Below are 23,585 nucleotides of genomic sequence, written 5' to 3' on the forward strand. Positions count from 1 at the left end.
TGGAGCAAGGACTTCTGTTCACTGAGCCATCTCCCCAGCCCCCATATTATGACTTTCTCAATTTTCCTCCAGGAAATCCATAGAATATGAAACATTTGCAAATTTGTGAAATACTTATATTTTGAAAATGCAGCTTTCAGGGGAAATAGAATAGAATAAAATACATTCACAAAATTTTAAAATATTGAATATGCTTGTGCATTTAATGTATTATGTATGTATGTATTATGAGAGAAATAGTGTTAGGTTTTAGAAATTTTACAATCATTTGGTCTTGATTATATGCATCACCAGAAGAAAGTGCCCAGGCTCCACAGTTTCATAAACAGGCACCTTCAACTCCCTGATTACTTCCAGAACATGAGCTAGTTCCAAAATCAAAACTGATGCACATGATACGCATACTGGTTTCACCCAGTCAAGGAGCAAGTGAGGGCAGAATCCAGCAGGGAATTCCTCCACCAGGGAAGTCTGGAGGCACACTCGAGAATTCACACACAGGCACATTCTTCATGCCTTCTATCCTAAGCTAATCAGAAATGCAAACAGATTTGAAATTCTAGATTTTGACCAAGTCAACTTCTTGAAGTTTTCACCAACTAGAAAACAACTAAAAATGGTGCTTACCAACAGTGATGGCAACTGAAGTCACTGATTGAGTTACAGGGGCTTTGACTGAAATGAACACTACCCCTTAGTGTAATACCAATAGGCTCAGCAGTATAACACTTCAGTTGTCTTTATTGCCTACTACATAGCCTCTCTGGGCAGCCTGCTATTAGACTTCCTATGACAGGGGCAGGGCACACACATTGCCTCAATCCATAAACAGCAACAAGAACTGTAATGTTCTTAATACAGCATGGCTGCTTTTTTCAGAGAGAAGGGGGTGTTACATGCTTTAATTCATCAAGTTCAATATGCAATATGTCTGTATTTGAGAGGGCCATTATGTCTCCCTGTCTTTGGAAGAAGTGATGTGAGGATTGAGCAAGCATGGGGCCAATTGTATTATTAATATTTTTGCAATTATAAGCATGAGTGTGTATATGGGGGGGTTGCACATGTGTGTGCCAGTACAAGTGACCTTATGTTCATGTAAACTAGCCAAGATCATTGAGTGACCTGCACATCTGAACTGGGACTTGAACTCAGAACACCCCTGTTCAGATTCCCACTGATTGTCTTGACACTCAAGGGGCCATTTGACCTCTGTGAGCTTCTGCTTCCTAGGTGTGTTTGCAGAGTTGTGTGTATTTATTTGCACTTCTAAGTTGGGAAAAGATTCTTACAAAATACCGTGTGTATCTTAAAATAGAAATGGAATCTGGTTGTCATAGACAGAGCCAAAACCACTTTGTCACAGGCATGTTTGGTGATAGAAGATTTTGAGAAATTATATTCTACTAGTCTGACTCTCCTAATACCTAGCTGTGTAAGAGTGAGCAAATATCTTAACCTTAGTTTACTTGCCTATGAAATTAAACACAAATGTGTGGATGTAAAAGTTAAATGGTGTAGGGCTGCAAAGATAGCTCAGTGGCCAAGAGAATGCAACTGTACAAGTATGAAGACTTGAGTTCAAATCTCCAGCACCCACATAAAAACAGGGAGTGTCTACTTGCAGCCCAAGACAATAAGGGTAAAGACAGAAGGGTTGCTGGCTGCCAGCCTAGCTCTAGAGAGACCTTGTCTCAAGGGAGTAAGCTATAGAATGACAGAACAAGACACCCATTGTCCTTGTCTGGTCTATGAGCATGCACACCTATCTATATGCAGATACATACAACACACAAATTGGTTAAATTGATACAAATTGAGATCACATGAAATTAAATTGATGTTATATAGAACACTTAATGAATGTCCATTTTACTTTTAAAATTATATATTTTGGAGGTCCACTTTTTTCTTTGAATGTTAGGGAGCATTCTTTTCTTTTGCTTGAATAAACAAACTTCCATGGTTCACTTGGTTCACTCTTTTAACCTATAGGGATATGTTTGCTTCCTTAACCCCAAACAGGGAGACAAGTCAAGCTACAGCTACTGTGAGCCCCCTGGGTGGCAATCCTTCAGCAGAAATGTCCCCTATATCCTGTAGATTGCTATCCCCTGTGATGATACAGTCCACCTGTCACTTCCACCCCTGGGTGGGAGATGAACCATCAAGGGCTTCTCTCCGGTCTGTCTGTGTTTTGCTGGGTGGCAGAGATAGGAAATGTACCTATTTCCCAGCCCCTTATTCATTTAAATATGTAATTATATTCAAATTAGACCTGCCTATGTGATGGCAATGGAAATGGAGAGGGACTTCTAAATTGTGTAAATGAAAGGTAGACTAAACACAGGAATGACAAGCTCTGACTAATACAGAGGAGTAGAAGAGAGTGAGGGAAGAAGTGAGCATGAATGATAACTTGGATATTGATGCAGGATAGTGGGGAAAAGTCCATACCATGTGAGGGGAGATGTAGTTACAGAACTATAGAGACTTGATTATAAAAATAGCATGTGATATTTTTCTCTTGCACTTATGGTATCCGTAAGTGTTGTCACTGCCACATACACATAAATAGGAGTCACAGATACTTCCATCTGAAAACCAACATGGAGATGCATTTAACTTTCTATTTGGTCCTCACTGGAGGCCAAGGGCTGACCAGAGGGTCTTGTGTACATTAATTGAGTGAAAACATGTCAGAGAAGAAACAGCTGTGATAGCTGGGAATCCTAAAATCCAGTGATCTGGTCTAATCCTGTTAGCCACGATTACATAGCAACACAGCCTGCCAAACACATAGGCCAGGCATCAGAGGATGGAGGAGGGGAACTGCAGACTCTGCTGAGGAACACAAATCTCACAAGCAATAAAAACTGGAAAAAACGTGGGCTGAGGGCCAAGACTATCATTGTCTTGTTCAGGCTCCTAATATACGGTGATTATATCACGAAGCCATTGCAGACAATTACACTCAATGAAATAAAATGACCCATCTGTTTTAATGAGGGCTGGGGAGAGTGGAAGTAGAAGGGGGTTGGGGGGAGAAGAAAAGGATAGGGAAACAGACAGAAAGTAAGAGAGGTATAGGGTGACAGAGGGTGACAGAGAGAGGGAGAGACAGACAGACAGACACAAAGACAGACAGACAGACACAAAGACATAGAGAGAGGATAATGTAAGCAAAAAAGTAGGCTAGATCTACACATAAAGGGAAACAAAGGGAGCCTTGATCCAAAGGGAATAATTTATTTTTGTCAAACTTTAAGGACCCTTAAAACCATTGATCTGCAGCTGAATTGAACTGCATTCAAATTATGTAGTGAAAGCTTATGACTCACTTCTCATAGTGCTTCTAAAGCATGTGCGCAAAGCAAATGTGACACTCTTACTGAGGCACGGTGCTCATGAATTCATTATAAGACATTAGAAATTAGAATAATGTAATTCTTGTTAACATAGCCTATGAGTTTAATGGAACTGAATTATTAATTCAGCTGAAGGAGTTCTTGAGTTTGAACCAAGCCAAAGGAATACAGAGGTAATGGTCCTCAGTTTATGAGTCTCCCCATCTCCCTTAGCAGTTCCCCATTGCTGAGCCTTGCTTTCACCATCTCAAAGTTAGATAGATATGTAAGTTGCTACTCCGAAGGTCTGACTCTCACCTGTTTGGTTCTATAACCCACATCAAGGCACACCTGCCCACCACACCTGCTTCTATAATATTGTGTTGTTCTCTAAGGATTTGACTTTGAAAAAAAGAAAAAGGGATTTAGGGGAAATTATAATAACTTTTTCTTAAGTACTTTTGGGAAAGTTTTAGATTCATAGAAAAATTATGAAGACACTCATATCTCATGATGTGTCCGACTCAGAGTCCCCCTGTGCGTGGCGGCCTATATAACTGTTGTTCAACAGTCATCAACTAATAAAGAGATCTGTTAGAAATTCAGTAGGGCTTAATTATTTTTAGGTCTTGCATCCTTCTTTCCACTCCATATCCAATCAAGGGTCCAGCACCGAATTTCGTCAGGTTTTCTTATTTCAGTCGGATACTCCCTTGGGTTTTTTTTTTGTTTGTTTGTTTGTTTGTTTTGTTTTGTTTTGTTTTATTTACTGTCACAACCTTGGCACATTTGCATATTGGTCAGGCATTTTGAATAGGACTGAGCTTAGCTTTGTAAGATGTTCTCCTATAATTAGACTGAGGCCATCAATTTGACAAGAATAGCACCTGGGTTCCCTCTGTCAAGGGAGTGTGATGCCATTGTGTTCTTGTACCTGTTTTGCTTGCATAGGGGCCATCATCCAAGTTTCCCTGCTAGAAAGTTTCTTATTTTCTGTTACAGTGAGTATATTTAGAAAAATACTATTAGACCATGGAAATAGCTTGTTTCTTTCTCCTGTGTTTCCTCACTAATCTTAGCATCCATAAATAAGACTTGTCTGCAGAGTTATTACTGACAAACTGAGCTGTATTTAAATTCATTCTACATTTAAATGAATTCATTGTAACTCTAATATAGGAAAATATATAACCATTTATTTATATACATTTATTAATACTGTTGTGGAATCATAGATAGTTATTTCATTTTTGTCATATTCCATTCCTATGTCTACTTATGTTTCTGAATTTGTCCCACATTGAGTGACTTGGGAAGCCTTTTCATGGGCTTCACTGACTTTTTGAAATTGCCCATCTTTCTATGAGCATTTCCTTTGCCTAAAATACAACATGATATTCCAGGATCAGTGTGTGTGTGTGTGTGTGTGTGTGTGTGTGTGTGTGTGTGTGTGCATTTTCTTTGCAGACCTTACATCCAGATAGTCTTTAATAAGTCACAATTATTTCCTTTCTTTTCCTTTAAGAGTGATATTTGGCTATCAAGATCTGGACACCAAGTGTTCACATGGCTACTAGAATGCCAAAGACAAAACTTGTAATGTGCTGAATTAAATAGGCTGCCTCGTCCCATATCATCTGTTTACTGGGATTCCTTTCCACATATTCTATCCACCCCCAAACCACTCATACTATTTGAAATCAGAAAATTACATATTTTAACACATAGCTTAATTTGGTGAGTCAGAATTTCTTTGCTGCATTTGTTAATAACAGGTACTCAGGCAATATAAACATTGCTCAGCTAATGTCTAGAACAGTCACTAATTTTCTTTATTATTAAAAATGATAGATTATCAATCATGTAACACTGAAGAGATAATGTTTTGAGGAGGGCAATTATTCATTGATTCAATAAATACATACTAAGCACCTTCCAAGTGCCTTGCACCATTCTAGATGAAGAGGATACAGCACTGAATTAAATAGAGAGTCAGCTCCTTGGACCTGAGTTCCAAGTCTGGAGGTGACAATAGCTACAATGGGATCCTGACAAGTGACTGTGATCTGGAGCCTCAGTTTCCTCATTAGGAAAACAGACATAATAACTAAGAGTAATTTCCTTAAAGGGAACTTTTTGGGGATTGTTAGATAATATGCATAAATTAACTAGTATATTTATTAATATTAGCCATAAATGAAATAGTAACACTATGTGGGTGTAATTTATGCCTTTAAGGACATTGTCACAGAGACAAAGCATCCAATAGAAAGTTGAATATGGATGAATTTGGGGGAGGGCAGTTTGGGAGAAAGCTCAGTCATAAGAACTTGTTATACAAGCATAAGAACCTGAATTTGATTCCCTAGATCCCTCATCAAAAAGGCCTACATGGCAGCATATGTCTGTAATCCCAGCAACGGGATGTGGAAAAAGGCAGGTGCCCGGGGCTGGATGCCAACCATCTTAGAGTGATTAACCAGTCCCAAACCAATGAGAGACCAAACAAGGTAGACAGCTGCTGAAGAATAACCTCTGAAATTGCATATACACCTGTGCACAATACATGAACATACATGCAGACACACACATACATACATACATACACACACACACACACACACAGTGTTTATAAGATGATCAAAGACTCTCTATGGGAGAATTAAGTTAACAAGGTCACAAGGTATATGCTTACACCCACACAATTATATGAAGAAGTAACCTAGAAGAATCCAGCATGCGCAAAAAAGACTCAGAGACAACATGTCAAGAGCTCTTACCATGATAATAACAATAAAGATGACTTCCTGTCATAGACAGATTGAAACAATGAACAGAAGAGAAGACACAGATGAGACCCCAGCAGAGGGTCATATGTCTTCCATATGTTATGAACATCATTTGAAAAAAATCATTTCCTACTCTCAAGAAGCCTTCATTATATCAAGGGACAAAGACTGTGAACTAACTGTTTGAGTGATACTTGGGTGAGGATGAAAGACTCACACATTTCTAGGTCTGAAAGAGGCAGACACTTTTATAAAGGATTTTGGCATAAGTAGTGAATATTAATGTTTCTATTTTGCATAATGAAAACATTGCCAAATTGGTCATTGTTAGTGTACCTAAAAAACAAATTAAAGACACCCCACTTTGTGTTGTTGGGTTATGCAAAGAAAGAAACTCAATAAAAACAAAAGGAAATACTGTCTTATTTTTACTTTTAAAGCAATTTGCCCACATTGATATGAGTATAAATGGAGGAGTATAAATAAGTTAAGGTAGATGTTTAAAGATCTGGAATCATTTGTTAAATAATTTATACTGTGTTAGCAATATAATGAGAAATAGGGTGCGTTTAATATCCTATTTGAAAATATCCTCAGTCTTAACAATAAACAGAATAATATGTTAATTTATCTACTTTTTACCTCTTCATCATTCAAATATGTTCTTATGTTTACAGGTGTGTTCACAAATGTTCTTGCCACTATTATCCAGGGCCAAAAAAAAAAGGTCAATATTTATAACATGTACCCATTTTCATGCTGTAAAATTGTCTACAATGACTAATTAGTTATAAGAATTATACAATTGCCCTAGGTACAACTGAGATGAAGCCATCTTCCTTCTCCAGTCCAGACACTTGTAAATATTCTAACTTCTTACTTTTGTGACATATTGCTAACACTATGCAGGGAGGCTCCCATCCTTCAGAAGATGGCATAGGAGCCACTGTGAATATTTCTCGGTTGACATCACAGTTTTATTGTTATTAAGATATGCAAATATCAAGGTTGGGCTAATGATTCAGTTAAGGAGGTTTGTGCTATGCAAGCATGATTACCTGAATTTGATCCCAGAACCCATGTGAAAACCAAAGCCAAACAGGAACAGTTGTTTACACATGCAATTCTAGCACTGGGTAGGCAGAGACAGGGTGGTTCCTGTCTGTTAATGCAATCTTTGAGCCCTGAGAGACAGATTCTCAAAACCAGGGAGGGTGGCTTGTGAGGAACAGCAATGTGGTCACTTTATCTACAGTGTTTCTAGTGTGCACTTGAGGAGGTGGCCATGTTGAAACAGTGTACATCCAAAGCTGTATCACCAGCCTTAAAACTAAACATAACTTCCCCATACCTGAATCTTGGTCTAAGCTAAAACTTACATAAGTATTTGGTGAACATTTCATCCCAAAGTCTATGTTATAGCATATTTAAATAATATCCGATTTGAAAGTAGTAAAACTGTGGCATTTTCCACCCCAGATAAAAGAAATCAAATTGTATGGCTATTACATTTATGTACAAGGTGCCATCTAACAGATTAAATTTGAACTAATTTCCTTCTAATTATCCATAGTGTATACTTGCTTCTTTCTGAAAGACATGGTATCACTGAGTAAAATAAGATATAACTTGCCCTTGATCTTGCTTGTAAAGACATACCTGGTAAAATCCTCATGCCTTGCCACAGCTTCTTTGAAGCAGGTTAGGGGCAAGAGTGGCATATAGAACTAGAATAAGCCTAAATATGGCCGTGCTTAGGATTTCACATTATTTCTTCCCTCCTATTTTCCATTCTTTCTATAAGTGACTTAAATTGATTAATATGCAATGAATACTATTTTAGTGTCTTTCTTTTTATGCATACCTTCTGTTTTAAAGCCTTGGTACATCCTGGCCAGAAAAATGGCACAAGTTTTTTTTTTCCACTTAGAAACCCAGGTCAAATGTTACTTCCTCATGAAGCCTTTCTTGACTATTGAACCCCTCCCTAGAAACACACATCTCAGATGGAAGCTATGCAAGCTTGTGATTATTTGATAAATGTCCTTCTTGAAACCAAGGAATGAATATGGCTTATTTATGTTGTAGTCTTGGTGCTTAAAACATTGGCTGATACCAAAAAAAAAAGAAGAAGAAGAAAAAAAAAAAAACAGATAAAGACTAGGTGGATAAATAGATTGAATTAATTAATTAATGAGTATGAATCAATATGCCAACTACTTAACAGGCACATGCCTTTGCCTATGAATCTCTTTAACTTGTCACTGGCTTCTAACCCTTCTGGAACTTAGTCATTTTATCTCTGTGTAGAATGAGCATGGGAATATAAGTAGAGATAGTGAAAAATGAATTCAATACCTCTCTCCTGGTGGGGGGTTCCACTTAAAGTGCTAATTCATTCTTGTCAGCTTTGACCCTTGCTCCTAGCTTTATCTCAACTAGACTCATTAGCTCTTCAAGATGCTATAGAGCTGTGTTAGGTTTTTAACATCTATGAAAAAATACAAAATAATTTAAAGTAGAGAATAATTGTTCGACTCTTAGCAGTTTTGGTTCATCATGGTGGGAGAGATGGGAAAACTGCTTACACAAAGAAGGTAGGGAGAACAGTAGAGGAGTGACAAAGAAGACCATGGGAAGATGCAGCCCTCAAGGACACAACTTGGGACTCTTCAGATCTAAAGTCTCCAAGAATATGCTTCCTCAACCAGACTCCATCTTCCACAGTGACACTTCTCAATTTCTGTTCAAATTTAAATCTACCTGTGGATCAAACATTGATAAAAATCAAAGCCCCAGAATTAGTCATCTCTGAAAGTGACCTCAAACACACACACACACACACACACACACACACACACACACACACACACACACACACACACACACACACAAGTGTACTTTACTAATCAGCTAGATGATTCTCAGGCCAAATCAAGTTCAATATTGACATTAACCATCATACCAGGTAATATAAAGAATACCACACCTGAAGCCAGGAGCCCATGTTCTCCCTTCTTCACCAGCATGGACCAGATTTATACTATTGGCATGTGTTAACCTTGATTTATCTAACCATAAAAACCTCAACCGGAACAACCCTCACCATCCAGGATTATTCAGGAGGCAATTTGAAAGCTCTAAAATTATTGTAACTAGTCAATCATTCCCATTTCTCAACATTTCCAGCCAAGTGGGGGTAGCAGGATGGTGTTCAGCTTCAAGGCTGAAGTCTGAGCTCTCTGCTTCAGACTCGGTCCTGTGTTCTAAAAAGGATGACTCAAACAATGAATGCCTAAAGCTTCCTATGAAAGGGTCCGTGTGTGTGTGTGTGTGTGTGTGTGTGTGTGTGTGTGTGTGTGTGTGTGCTTGTCCATATATGTGGAGCCTAGGGTTTGATGTTGATATCTTGTTCAATCATTCTCATTAGTTTTTGAGACTTACTGATTCGGCTGAGCTAGTTGATACACATTACCATCTTAGACTTTTACATTGATGCTGGGGGTTGGGTCCTCATCTCTGTGTGGCAAGCACTTTGCTGAGCTAACACCTATGCCTGAAGTGGTCCATTTAAAAAGTAACCAGTAAAGTCCTTTTCAGCCCTTTTCTATTTGTATTGTTAATGGGACTTTTTCCATATGATATTCATCTTAGTAATTTATTGATATTTTCCTAGGATGCTGGGGCTCATTATCAAAAACACATTAGCCATAAGAGGTGTTTACAGGAGAATGAATGAAAAATAGAATAGCTGGAATCTGGCCAAGCCTTAGATGGAATTGTGAAGTTGATAGAGCTCATTTGAGGATGCTCAGAGTCTCTCTGCTTGTTTTCCTTTCCATCCATGAAATCTACAGAAGTGCCCCTATTTCAGCTTCTCTCAGCATATGCTTAAGATGGATTGAATAATATCATTGTCATCAATTCAGGAGTAATTAGGAGAGCCAAGTTATACCTAGAAATTTTGATGCTACAGATCTTGGCCTATGTGATTTATTGTCTCTCTTTTGCTTTTCTCATGCTGTGGATGAACCAAGAGCTGTATACATGCTAAGCAAGCACCCCACCACTTAGCATTCTGTCAGCTCTTGGCCTTAGTTTGGTGAGCTGTACACTGGTCTCTGAGTGCCTGAAGACTTAAAAGCACCTATGTCCTGCCCATTGATGGGCCTAGGAGGTTAGCAAAGTATGGCTTGTGGTCTGTGTTCAATAAAATGTTGAAGAATGAGGTGCCCATGGCATGGAGCCACTGGTATAAATACCATGCCTGCCTGCCCTACTCCTCTTCAATCTGTATTTTGTATGTTTACAAAACCACAGATGGGTTTGGACAAACAAAAAACAAAACAAAACAACAACAACAACAAAAACATGTATTTCCTTCCAGTCCTGTGGACAAGAAGTCCAAAACCAAGATGGTAGTAGAGTTGGTTCCTTCCACAGCTCTTGCCTTTGTTGTGTTGACCATCAAGTTCCTCAAGCACTCTCATGGTCTACTGTGAATATGGTTGTTTCCTCTTACAACATCAGACCTATGAGATTAAAGCCTACCGCATGATATCATTTTAAATTGACTAGCTTCCCCCTCCATATATACACACACTCCAAGGTGCTTCCTAAGGAAATTAGAATTCTGACATCATGAGATCTGTTTATTTTATATTTTTTTAATGTAAAAATAGTTTAGCATCTCTACTCCTCCCAAAGCACCCATCTTACTTTCATATCTTTTTTAAAAGTATACACTTCAGTGCATGATACTTAGGAGTTTTTCCTCAGGCTGGATATGGGTGTCTTGGGAACTTGTAGCTTTTTGGGGGACTGGAAACTCATTTCCTATATGCTGAAAAAGGACTCTAGTCCTAAAGTAGCAAACTTTTCTTCAGGACTTTTGGCAGATGCCTGGGCAGTACAAAAACACTATATATCAGTGTGGCCCATGACAAGTACCAAGTGACAGTGAAAGCAGAAAGTGGGGGATGGGTGGTTTTTGCAACCACGGGATGCTAATAACATGTAGAAAACTATTTTCATGAGGCACACTCATTGTTTGATATTCTGTTCTGATTTTTTGTGGGATTTTTTTAAAAGGGAAAATAAACCCTTTGTAAATTACAATGCCGCAACCTAATACCACATTCAAGCTCATAAATGTTTTTCTTCAGAGTTCATTTGGAAGCATTTCAGACAGATTGTTAGCATTATTGCTTTTTGGGATAAAATCATGCTTTTTTTCAAACATTTCTTCCTCTACCCATAACCTTCCCCTCAGTAATATTTTGCATGTTGTGATAAAATAGCAATCTATTTTTAGATCGACACATTTGCCAAACTTAAGGAGACTCTAATGATGGCTTGCCACAGACATGAACTGTTTTTCTACTACCCTAAACACCAATTGCTCTATTTCCAGACTTACACACTCCCATCTTTAACCTCAGCATTTTATAATAGGTGTCCAGTTCTGTGATTTCATTTAGTATCCTCACTGTGTACAGAGAAACAGATCATGATGGGTCCCCAGAATTTAAGGAAAGCCCCCAGATTTTATTTAACTGCCTTTGCTGGTGTTTATATCCTTTAGGAAGAGGCTTGGCAGAAACAGACCCTGGAACAATGATAAGCAGGGCCTGAAAAAGAGTCTGTGATGTAAGGGCAATAATAATCCCAAAACAAGGACCAAGAGTCAGTAGATTCAGTTACAGAGGTGATGGCCAATGTGGAAACACACACACACACACACACACACACACACACACACACACACACACACACACACACACCTCTGCATGCTTGAGGAAGGCTACAATACAAAGTAGAAAAGGCTTGGATTAGGCATGAGAACACATAGAATAACGTTCATCTAAGCCCAAAAGATTCTACTGTGCACTTTACTTTCTCATTTTATGACCTTCAAAGCCTCCGTCAGAGATGTGTTAGTGAATGGAGACTGTTCAAGGTCATGCAGAAGTCAGTGGCAAAGGGAAACAGGATCTGGAACTCCTAGTTCTTCACCTCCCATCCAGTAAACTTCCACTTGATAGACAACACTGCATTTAAAACAGGGTTTCGAAGGTTCTAGAGGGAACTCAAGGAGAGACCATGTGCAAATCAATACTGCCCTAAATGTAAATGAGTTATTCCATACATATATAACCACCTATACACACATTTATTGTGACTTTCCAAACTCGGAAACAACTCTGAAGTCCTTTAGCCTTTAGTCCTTTAGACAATCCAACTGCGAGCTGTGTGACATTAACCAGGCATGGAGGTGCATACATGTAATCCCAGCACTTGGGAGTTGGACATGAGAGCATCTGGAATTCAAGGTCGTCCTTGGCTACATATCAAGTTCAAGGCACAAGGCCTGGGCTATGACAGAATCTATCTCAAAAACAAACAAAGGATAGCAACAACAAATTGCATTATATTCCATGAAAATTATATAGGTTTCTCCTCTCATAAACCAGGCACATGAACTCGTGGCCTTCCAGCAGTCCTGCCCAGTGCCAGTCTTTCATCCTTCCCATTTAAAAGGCTAAAAACAGTATTCCATTGCTCCCTTCATTTGTAATACTTTGATGACTAATGAAGTTAAATATCTTCCTATATATTTACTGGCAATAAATGTTTTATGTGAATTCTCCCCTTATATATTTTATGAGTGTGTTCATGGTTTTATCAACCTGTATGAGTTTGTTACAGATTAGGCATAAATAATAACCACAAATGTTTATTTTTAACCAAGTGCCAAACACTCTTGTGAACATTGAAAAATACTAACCTTTGATCAAGCTGACAACATGGTAGCAATATTTCCCTGCTTCTTTCAAATATGCTCGATGTATTTGCGTATTTGGTAAAATTATAATTTGAGGATTCCTGTACAACTTCTTTATTTTCTCAATATTTAAGGTGCGACATCTTGGGTTGTATTAACCTTTTTCTGCAACTATTGTCTTTCCATATGTGTTCTTTTTGGGCATTCATTTTTTTTATTGTGTGGAGGATATGTGTACCCATTAGAAGCCAGTGTGGGATAACAGGAATCATGTTATTGCTCTCTGCCTTATTGCTTTGGGCCAGGGTATCTCACAGAACCAGGAGTTAACCATTTCAGCTAGTGTAGGTGACTAATTTGTCCCCAAATGCTGGAGTTAAAGGCATATGAAGTCATAACTATATTTTATTTGGAAGCTGGAATATGAAGCAGATCCCCATGTACCTACCCACTTAATTCCATCTTTCCAGATTTCTTTGGATATTCTTATGGCACCCCCTCTTTCCAAAAGTACCCCCAAATTAGTAAATACTGTGCATGTGTGTATATGTGTGTATGTGTATATTTATGTATGTGTGTATGTGTGTATATGTATGTGTGAATGTGTGTGTGTGTGTGTGTGTGTGTGTGTGTGTGTGTGTTTGAAAACACATGTCTGGCAACCAGAGATGGACAATGTGTGTTTTCCTCTGTCACTCTCCATCTTTAGAGATGGAGTTTAGAAAGAGTCTCTCTGGACCAAGAATACAGACATACAGCTGGCCTGCCTGACTAGCAACCCTCAAGAAGCACCTCCTCAGCATCTGAACTTGGATTCTCTTGCTCACACAGCAAACACTTTGCCCACTGAAATAACAGTAGATATTTTTGAGTTCCAAAAAAAAAAAAAAAAAACAAAAAACAAAAAACAAAAAAACAAACAAAAAAAAAAACTGTCTGATGGCCTTTGGTGTGGCTGACTTAAGATTTGTGTGTTCCTCAGGACAATGGGACAAGAAGAAGGTTCTAGAGAGAGGTTACGTGTGAGAAAGGTTGCCTGGCCTACAGTATTTCAGCTCTTTTCAGCTGAAGGAGATACCCTTCCTTGTAAATGAAGTCCGCCTGCAGTCCAAGCCCTCCTTTGGAAAGCTCAGTGCTTCCCTTCCTCCTTATTTAAAAATAACAGTTTTGGAGACTACAAAGACCTAAGCATAGCTCAGCTCTGGTGATTTCCCATTTCAGGGCTCTTTTACTTGCCAACTGATCCTACATTTATGCTAAGTCCTCTTTCTGTTTCCTTAAGAGTACACTGTTCTTCCATCCAGAGGAAAACAAACTCCACTCCTCAGGCCAGTGAGGCCATGACAAAAGCCTGAGGCATTTGGAGAACGCTTTTTGATTGAGTGGAAAGAACTGATTTTAGTTGCCAGTTATTTCTTCCAGAAAAACAAAACAAAATAAAAACAGCTAATGTGTATATATGGACAAGGGCAGCATTTTTTCATTTGTTTGTTTTCCAATTTGCCTCTGAGACATTTACTAATGGGAGGAAGTGAGTGTGAGCTCATAGTATAAGACCTGTTATCTAAAAGTAAGGGAGTGGGGGAGAGAGTATATAAAGTTATAGATCCACAGATCAGCAGCAAAATTACTTTGCCTCCAGAACATCATTTCATCACCTAAACCACGGAGCTGGTGACATGGTTCAGTGGATAAAGGTGTTTGCAGTCAAGCTTGATGATAGGAATTAGACTTCTGAGAACAACATGGTAGAAAGATAAAACTGACTCCCACTTAGTCAGAGTTGTGTAGGAGTACTTAAAGAGTATTGCTTCTGGATATGCATACATATTTGTGATGCATATATACATATTCAAATATGCATATACATACAATCATGTCTTCCAGTGGACATAAATGATACATAAATATATAAGAGGATGCACACACGAACATCCATCTATATCTGTGCGATACAGAGAAGCGAGAGAAAAAAGGAGAATCTGTACGGTACTTATCAAAACCAGTCCCATGTTTTAGAAAGACAGATTGGTTAGAAATGAAACCAGCAAATCAATTCTCCTCCCTTAGGGAGATCTGTCCAACTTGGGATCCTGTGCATGAATGATTCCAGCCTTTTCCAGCAGGCACAATACCAAGATGGGGGTCTCAAAAGACACGCAAGCTTCTCTGGTAGACAACTGTTTTCTTGGCCTCTGAATAGCTGTGGCTATATTCTCATAAAGAAAATTTGGGCCTATTTTGCCTATTAATTTCATTTTCCCAGAGATGGAAAATTCTGTCTCTGTAGCAGAGGAAATACAGTGTGCCTAAAGGGTCAATCCTCTCCTTTGTCTTTGTCTCTGGGATTCTTAGCTCTAATGACAATCTGACTGTGGCGGAGCCTCTGTGCCACTCTCTAGACTTGGGAGGGTATGTGTACATGAGTACACTTCTTCCAGGACAGCCAAGGGCACATAGAAACAGCAGAATCCCGCCCTGGTTCCCACTAACCTATTTGCATAAGTGTTGCAGCCCTTCCTGCTGCTTACCTTTAGAATGTGATCACAGTTGCATTCATGCTCTTACTTGGCAGGAAGCTGCAGGTCTTGATTTTGCATCTGGCCTGATCTTACCAGAAGCAAAAATTTATTTCCTTTTTCATTTATTGCATTAAGTCTTTGACTATGCAAACTCAAGAATTCCTGCCATAGAAGGGTTTATAATCTCATGTTCTTTCACTTTAATTTTTATCAGATAATTCTCTCTTTCTTGTGTGTGTGTGTGTGTGTGTGTGTGTGCTCATTATAATGGTATGTACATGTGTATGTGTGTGGTGTATTCTCGTGCATACATGGCCATGAAAAGGCCAGTAAAGGACATTGGTTGTCTTCCCTCAATTGCTGCCCATCTTACGGCCTTCTCACCAAAGTATAAGCTTATAATTTCTTCTAAGCTGGCAGGTCATTGAGTTCTTGGGATCCACCTGTGTCTGTTTCCCAATGATGGTGTTACAGTATACAGAATATTGTCTGGTTTTTGGTTTTTGTTTTGTTGTTTTTTGTTGTTATTGTTTTAACATGGTACTGGGGATTCAAGTGCAGGCCCTCATGCTTGTGGGGCAAGGACTCTGACCCTTTGAGACACTTCAAATACAATTTTTAAGTTCATGTCCTTATGTCCAAGGTCCAATATTTGGATATAAATATTTCACTTTTCTTAGTGCCAAAAGCAAAGCTCACAATCCCTCTTGAATCAGTTTGCGTAATAGAGTGTCCATCTGCTGTCATGGCAACAGTTGCAGATTCAAGTGAGACTGCCCATGTGACACTCATCTCAGGTTTGGAGCCTATGAGTACACATCAAGAAAAGTTCATGTTCTTAATGTGTACTCACTTAATGCGGCAGTTAAAAAATGCACTAGTATCCTCAAGGAGGCACCTGTAACAAAGAATATGTGCGAAAGTAGTCAGGGAAGTTGAAATTCTAATGTAAGTCATTGAGACAGCATTTAAAACTGGGAGACTTACAAACAAAGGCATCATGCAGGAACTGGCTAAGCTGCAGCTCCCTTTCCAGATGTTTCTTTAATTCATGGCTCTCTTTAGATGACCTGTGTTTGACTTTCTCAAACAATAATATGCACAGTGCCACCTCAGAATCAAGTCCTATTTTCCTATTCCAGACTGTGTTTACAAAACAGAACAGCTTTGTCTCAGGTTTTAATCTTGGATATGTTTGAACCCATTTCTTAAGAGAAAATATTCAATGAGAATTATTGTATCTTAGACTGAGTTTTCCCTCCAGGAAGACATTAAACCAAGAACTAGAAAACAAATTGTGCATTGAAGGAATTAGCCTGTAAAACATTGATAAGGAAAGGATGAAGGAAGCATCCTTTCAGAAAGGATGGATGCAATGAGGAGAATCACAAATCTGGATGTCACTGTAGGTAGCTATGGCTTTCTTTGGCTGGAGACTAGAGGGATACACCTCCAAGTGAACCCATTTGGACAGGGACCCTGCATGTCTATTGCCCAGTTCCAGCTCCCAGCCCTAAGTGAGTAATCCTATTCCCAGGAGTAAACCTGACAGAAAGAACCAGACAGAAAAATGACTGTCAAGACAGTGTGGCACCAAGTCATTTTGCTGTAAAATCCCTTGCACCCATTTAATTCCTCTATCATCCTCCTTGTAGCATGACAAGCTAAGAATCCTCCTCATCTCCCTACTCATCTTTCTCTTTCACTAGAATTAACCAATTATAGTTTGAACTGTGCATGTTTCACTCTACAGCCCATGTTCCTCCAAAAGTTCACTCTCTGTACATTCTGTAGATGTAGCCAGTGTCATTTCTAATTTTGTCCTTTTCCACCAATAATTACAACTGTGAATTAGATAGAGATAGACTACTTTGCCTAGGTGGGACAAACCACTCAGACAGTTTGTCCCCTCAAAGAGTCCAAGAGTTCACTATTGCTGTCACTCAGATATACATCTGACCTGGTCATATGACTATCATGTAAATATCTTAATATTCAGTGTATTTCTCTATAAGCTACACTGCTGGTTAAACTTTCAAATTGCCTCTTAGAAATCATTGGAGAGAATTTTTGTTAAAATACTGGACTGTCTGTGTGCTATTTACTGTTACTATTGTTACTGAAGATCATCAGAATAATATTTCAGTTATTTCATGTGGTGTAGGCTGCTTCACCAAAACAATACTTATTAACCACACTCTCCGGAAAGAGGGGGGAGGTGGTCTCAGAAAGACACTCAGACTGTGCTCCTTTGTAGGCAATGATTCTTGCTTTCTAGGGTTGTCCTTGGTAAGAGTGAAATAAGACAGCATGTATAATGGGTCAGGCCTATAGTCCTCAACTTGCACTTTTCCCCTTTGCCTTTTCTTGGGTCATCTGCCTTGAATCTAGAGAATGAGTAAAACGATACCATATTGAGTTTGCAAGCATATCTGAATCAGAAGGTATTTGAAAGCCACTCATTCATGTGCCATATTGTCCTTACACTGAAGCCCCAGAGTCCTCCAAACTGTCATAAGAGCTGTGTGAACTCTTCCTGTTTTTATGGTTTCTCTGTGCATTTGGCACCCTGGGACATTGTACTTATTGCTTCAGACTTTGAGCTTAGTGAAGATAAGGCTGAGCCTCCCTTCTTAGAAACGCATGGGACAGGAGTCTTGAGGGGTCTGCTTATTCTCTTTTCTGGTTGTGAAATATGCACATGCACATAGTGAGAGATCTAGAGATGGGACCCCAGCATGTACACAAAATGCATTTAATTTGTTTTACATACCATATACACACAGCCTGAAGGTACTTTTATTTTTTTAAATATTTAATATTTTGAACATAAAACAAATTTTCACTTGTAGCATCATGTTGGTGCCCAAAAAGTTTCAGGTTGTGGGAACATTTCTGGGGTTTTTGAATTAGGAATGTTTGATTGCTTCTAAAAACTTATGCATGTATTTTGCTTTTGCTTTTTTGTTTTTTTTTTTTAAGATTTACTTGTAGGAGCATTTGGAAAAGGGAAAGTAGCTGTCTACAGGTATGTGGTTGCTGGTATGTAAATATTCATCTGTTTTAAATGTATTTTCCTCACGTTGGTAGTTTTGCCTCTAAGGCTCCAAAGACCTATTCCACCTGTTTATCCTGAAGAATGTTCCTTTGTCCTTTTAAAATTGTAGGTGTATTTTTCCTTCTGTTTTGCATGTTTCTCCTATTTCTACATATTTTTATTCTCATGCTTTGTGAGCAAACCTTCAGATCCTAACAATATAACTGACATTAAGGCATTAAACTCTTCACATCAGAAGATGGGCCATGTTTTAGATGGGTCTGAACTTGGAACTATCTATGCTTTGGGAGTCATCAATGTCCATAAATACAGGACAGAATTGTGGCAGGGGAGAATTTACCCTCACTGCTACATCTAAGTGTGGACAAGAAGCTGGGAATAGAACATGCCAGGAGTCATACATCCCCTCTAGAAGCAAGCCTGCAGCAGCACTAATACAACATACCTGGGTTCAAAACCTGACCCTTCCACATGCTAACTGTTCAGTCATTTTGGGGAAAACTCCTATAGCAGTGGTTCTCAACCTTCCCTAATGCTACAACCCTTTAATACAGTTCCTCATGTTGTGGTGACCCCCAACCATAAAATGATTTTCATCGCTACTTTATAACTGTACTCTTGCTACTGTTATGAATCATTTGGAGATAGAGGTTTACCTAGGGGGTCATGACCCACAGGTTGAGAATCATTGTCATGTCCCCTTCCAAGCCTCTGGGGTTATCATTTATAAACTAGGATTACAATACATACCTTAGGAGATTACTTCTGTTCAAAGGTGAGGATCTGTATGCAAATTACGTTAAGTAATAACTGGTTAGGTAGTTGAGCTTTCTCAAAATGTTTAATATGAATCCAAGGAACTAGGTCAGGATTTCAAGACAAAATCATACATGAATGCCTGTATACATACCTGCATGTGCAGGTGTCCAAGGCATGTGATGCTAATGTGGATAACTTCCAGAGAGGCCCAAAGGTTAGCTTTTCTCAAACCAGCAAGCTTTTCTTCCTCAACCCCAATAACTGATTTGTGTCAGCTATTCTCACTTAGGATACAGAGAATCTGAGAGCTGAAAATCCCATCACCTCTGAAGTAAGAGGCTTAGACTTATTATGGCCATAAATTTATACCACACCAAGAATCCTGCTGTCTGCCACATTCCAAATCTACCATAACTCCATGCCAATCTCATATTTTCCATGAGCTGCTCCAGCCAATTTCTGGCACAGGACACAAATGCATGCCAGTCCTTGGAGACAATCCTGTCACAGGAAGCTCTGCCAAAGAACACCCCAATATCCATGCCAGAACCTTCTTCTCCAACTTTGAGGGGATTATCACCCCCATTTCCTCCACTCACTCCCCTTTCTTCTCAAAGGTGATTGTCACAGCAAATATCTTGTATGACCATTTTATCATTGTAGTCCCCCACCCCCAATGCAGTTTTGAAAACAAAATAACACAGGACAGTAACATCAAGAGTCTGGCAAGAAATCCCAGTGACACCCCTGTTGTTATCATGAAACTGAAGTAGCTTGCACAGCATTTTGCCCCTTGACATGACCCTCCCTTCTGGCTGTCAGAAGAAACCTATTCAGCATTGCATTAGTGGGACACTTTGGAGATTTTGGCTCCCAGCAAGTATTGCTTATAATGAAGTTTCAAAAACTTCTCCACTCTCCTGCTCTATAATTTACTCTCTTGTCTTGTTACCCTCTCTAGAGTGGCTACAATGGCACTCACATCCATCCCTCACCTTAGATACTACCATTAGAATCACCTGAGAAGTGTTTGAAATTCCAACCCTGGCCCTTAACCCAAAGTTTCTAGTTCTATTGACCCATGATGATGTCTGGGCATACTGTTTGTTTGGAAGTTCCCTGAGTAATTACATTGCACAGACAGGATTGCAAACCAGTTCTCTGGATGAGGTACAGAATTGTCCTGTAAACCCACTTTTATGTGCTCTTAAACCTGCAAAGCTTGGATAGAAAATTATCAATCAAGTTGAAAACTTATCATTGAGCCAACAAAATTCAAAAGCCTCAAGTACTTATTATGAGTCAATGTATCTTGGAGTTGGAGAGATGGCTTAATAGTTGAGAGAGCTTGCTGTTCCTGCAGAAGATCCAAGTTTGATTCCCATATCCCACATGGGGTTGCTCCCAACTATCTACAACTCCAGTTCCAGGACACCTTATAGCCTCCCTGCATTTCACAGTCACCAGCATGTGTACATACACATGCCATACATATAAGCAAAAATAAAACAAATCTTTAAATAAAATATGTCTCCTCACATATGGACACAGGGCTCCAAGAAAGTCATGGAGCTGTATTATAACCACATTATATTATGACAATATAGTGAGTCCACTCCAGAAAGAAATCAGGTCAATGGATGTAATGTTCTTGACTGACAGACCTCCAGAACCTTTTGTTTAACGCTCTCTGCTCTCAGATGGTTTAAAGAGGGTATTGTTTGAGCGTGGCGCCCAATTGTTCATGCCAAGAGCAGAATTGATTGTGCAAGGCCAGGTATGTTGGCAATGCCCTTTAGAAGAAGAGTTCCATTCATCAGGAAAAGATTCCACTCATGCCCCAGCTTTCTCCCTACAGAGCAAGGCCAGTTGTGACAGTGGATGCCCAACTTCTGCTGCACCCAATGATTATCAACCTTGAAAATAAAACTTGCCAGATTCCAGAATTCCCAGCACCTGTAGCCTGGTAAGTTAGCCCAGTTCTCTACACATTCTAACATGGTGTTTAATTTCCTGGATCTTGGTTTTTAAAAACTGCAGATTTGGTTGTGAAAAGTCTGGGGTAGGGCCTGAGATCATGTATACTCCATATTCAGGAAAATTTTCAAGACCAAAACTGAGCAGCAAAGACTGAGTCTTTGCAGAGGATGGTGATGTGGTGCTATGCTCAGACTCTGGGCTTAGACAAAGGCCAGTGCTCTAACCTACAGGCTCTGAGATTTCAAAAAAACTGGGAAATTTCAGTTAAGCTTCTTAGCACACTAAATGTATCCAAAACCACTCCAAATTATCTTGATTCTTACTTTTTGCATTTATCGTGGATATCACTTTTGAGATCCATTGTGTCTCTTTTTTAAAGTAAATAAACTAGTCCGAATTACTTAGCTTCATGTGCTGAAAATAGCAGTTTTGTACATTGGGCATGTACAACTGGACAGAAGGTCAATGTTGTTCAAAAGAACTGACCTGTTCTTATGACCATGGTATTATAAGGATAAAAAAGAAAAATAGGAAACATAATTACCCAGCTTTTTGACTTATGACTGTCACATGAAATGTCAAAATGGAACTGGGTTATAATATATCCCAAGAAAAAATAACAGTTTGTTTGTTAGTGTGGAGGTCCCAGATATCAGAAAATTAACAAGGGTCTTCGAGATTCACCTTCATTTTACAGGGTGACAGTTCAGTTCATGAAAATTTCAGAATAAAGAACGAACCATCCTTGACCCAGGGAAGCTATTTCCAGCACATCATAGCATACTGCTGTTGGCCTTTTGACAGGAGTTCCTGTGGGAGTCAAAGCTATGGGGGGTGGGTAGAGAGCTCCAGGTTCCAGAAGAATTCTTGCAAAACATCCTGTTGTGAGGGGTTCCCTATGTGGGAAGGGTTGTCCTCTCATTTAACTGCCTTTGAAAGCAGTTGGGAAATGCCCCGAGCAAACTTTAAAATGGTTTTAAACCATAAAATAGTATAATGAAAACCTGATCTGAGAGAATATGTGATCGAGCCAGTGTTTCGCCATTGCCTGGCAGTGATTAAATGAACACTAAATGAGCTGCGAGTGCCGTTTGGCTGTGAGCATTAAAACTCTAATATTCTCCAAGGAACCCTCTGTTCACACCTTCAAAACTGTTGGTTTCTACACTGCATTCTGTTAAGTAGGATGGCAGCATTCCAATATAGAATGTGTTTATCTTGAAATAAATGATTTTTTCCTAAAGAGTTTAGTTTTGTGAATTAAAAAAAAAAGAGGTTGAAGTCTTTTTTCAAAAGAATACAGGACATTTTGCTTTTGTTCAGAGAAAAAAATTTAATCTTTGAAAATGTTCATACATGTATAGAATATATCTTGATCATAACCCAATTGCCCCTGGTCCCTCATCACACCTCCCTCACAACTTGATGTACTCCTTTTGCAGTTATTTATTTATCCCACTGAGTCCAGTTAGTGCTGCTGATATAGGCATGGGCATGGTTGGTATTATCCTTAGGGCAATGGAAACCCACCATGGTTCACACTGCTGAGGAAAAGCTATCCAGGCTGCCATCAACTGCCAGTAGCCCCTCAGCTAATGCCTTTCCTTTTGCCAACCATCCCCTTGTCGTTTAGGGTCATGTTACTAAGATAAAATATACTTTGTTCTATGAACAAATTATTCTACTGTTACTTAATTCTACCCTATTACTGTTACTTAATTCTATTATATCCTTTTCTGAAAATACTTAATTTTCAAGTGCAAAAGTTTTCATGCAGAATATTGAAAGACAAAGTTGGAGATTGGGGGTATATCTCGGTGGTAGAGTGCCCTGCATTTTATCCTAAGAACCCCAACCAACCAGACAGACAAAAGACAGGAAGCAAACAGCTTACTCCTGTAGAATGTTTCATGCCATTTACCCAGAGTGCTTGAAAAGCATCTTCCATGTGGCACTGGGCTGATTTGGCATGAGCTTGCACTGCAGATGAACCCTTTTGCAAACTCACAAATCATTTCACACTTCTTTCCATGTGGATTTTTGTGTTATTCAGTGAGCTGTCTGGTTTTATAAAATATCTGCTGTTGGCATTTCTTAGTTAGAAAAAAGGAAGTGAGATTCAGCATAATAAATATTAAGATAATTGGTTACTAATGAGAAAAAACTTTTTTTTCTGTTTTATAAACATAAACTACATGTCCAATCTGAGAAAAGAGGTTTTTTAGATATGAATGACATCCTGTAAAATCATATACTTTTCATCATTAAAGTAGAGTTGAATTGATAATAGTTGGGCCAATAAGATGGGTCAACTGGTAAAGGAACTTGCCACACAGGCCTTGGGAC

At 39.0% G+C, this 23,585-nt stretch overlaps 1 protein-coding gene across 1 annotated transcript in view; it reads left to right on the forward strand.

The window, feature by feature from the left end:
• The window catches only part of Itga8 (integrin subunit alpha 8), a 169,399-nt gene that overhangs the window by 69,162 nt on the left and 76,652 nt on the right, over window positions 1-23,585 (forward strand). The window contains 2 exon segments of the mRNA XM_051205834.1: window positions 18,425-18,470; window positions 21,118-21,225. Of these exon segments, the coding sequence (XP_051061791.1) occupies window positions 18,425-18,470; window positions 21,118-21,225 (154 nt within the window).

The sequence above is a fragment of the Phodopus roborovskii genome, unplaced genomic scaffold, assembly GCF_943737965.1.
Source record: "Phodopus roborovskii unplaced genomic scaffold, PHOROB, whole genome shotgun sequence".
In the NCBI taxonomy this organism is placed as follows: Eukaryota; Metazoa; Chordata; class Mammalia; order Rodentia; family Cricetidae; genus Phodopus; species Phodopus roborovskii.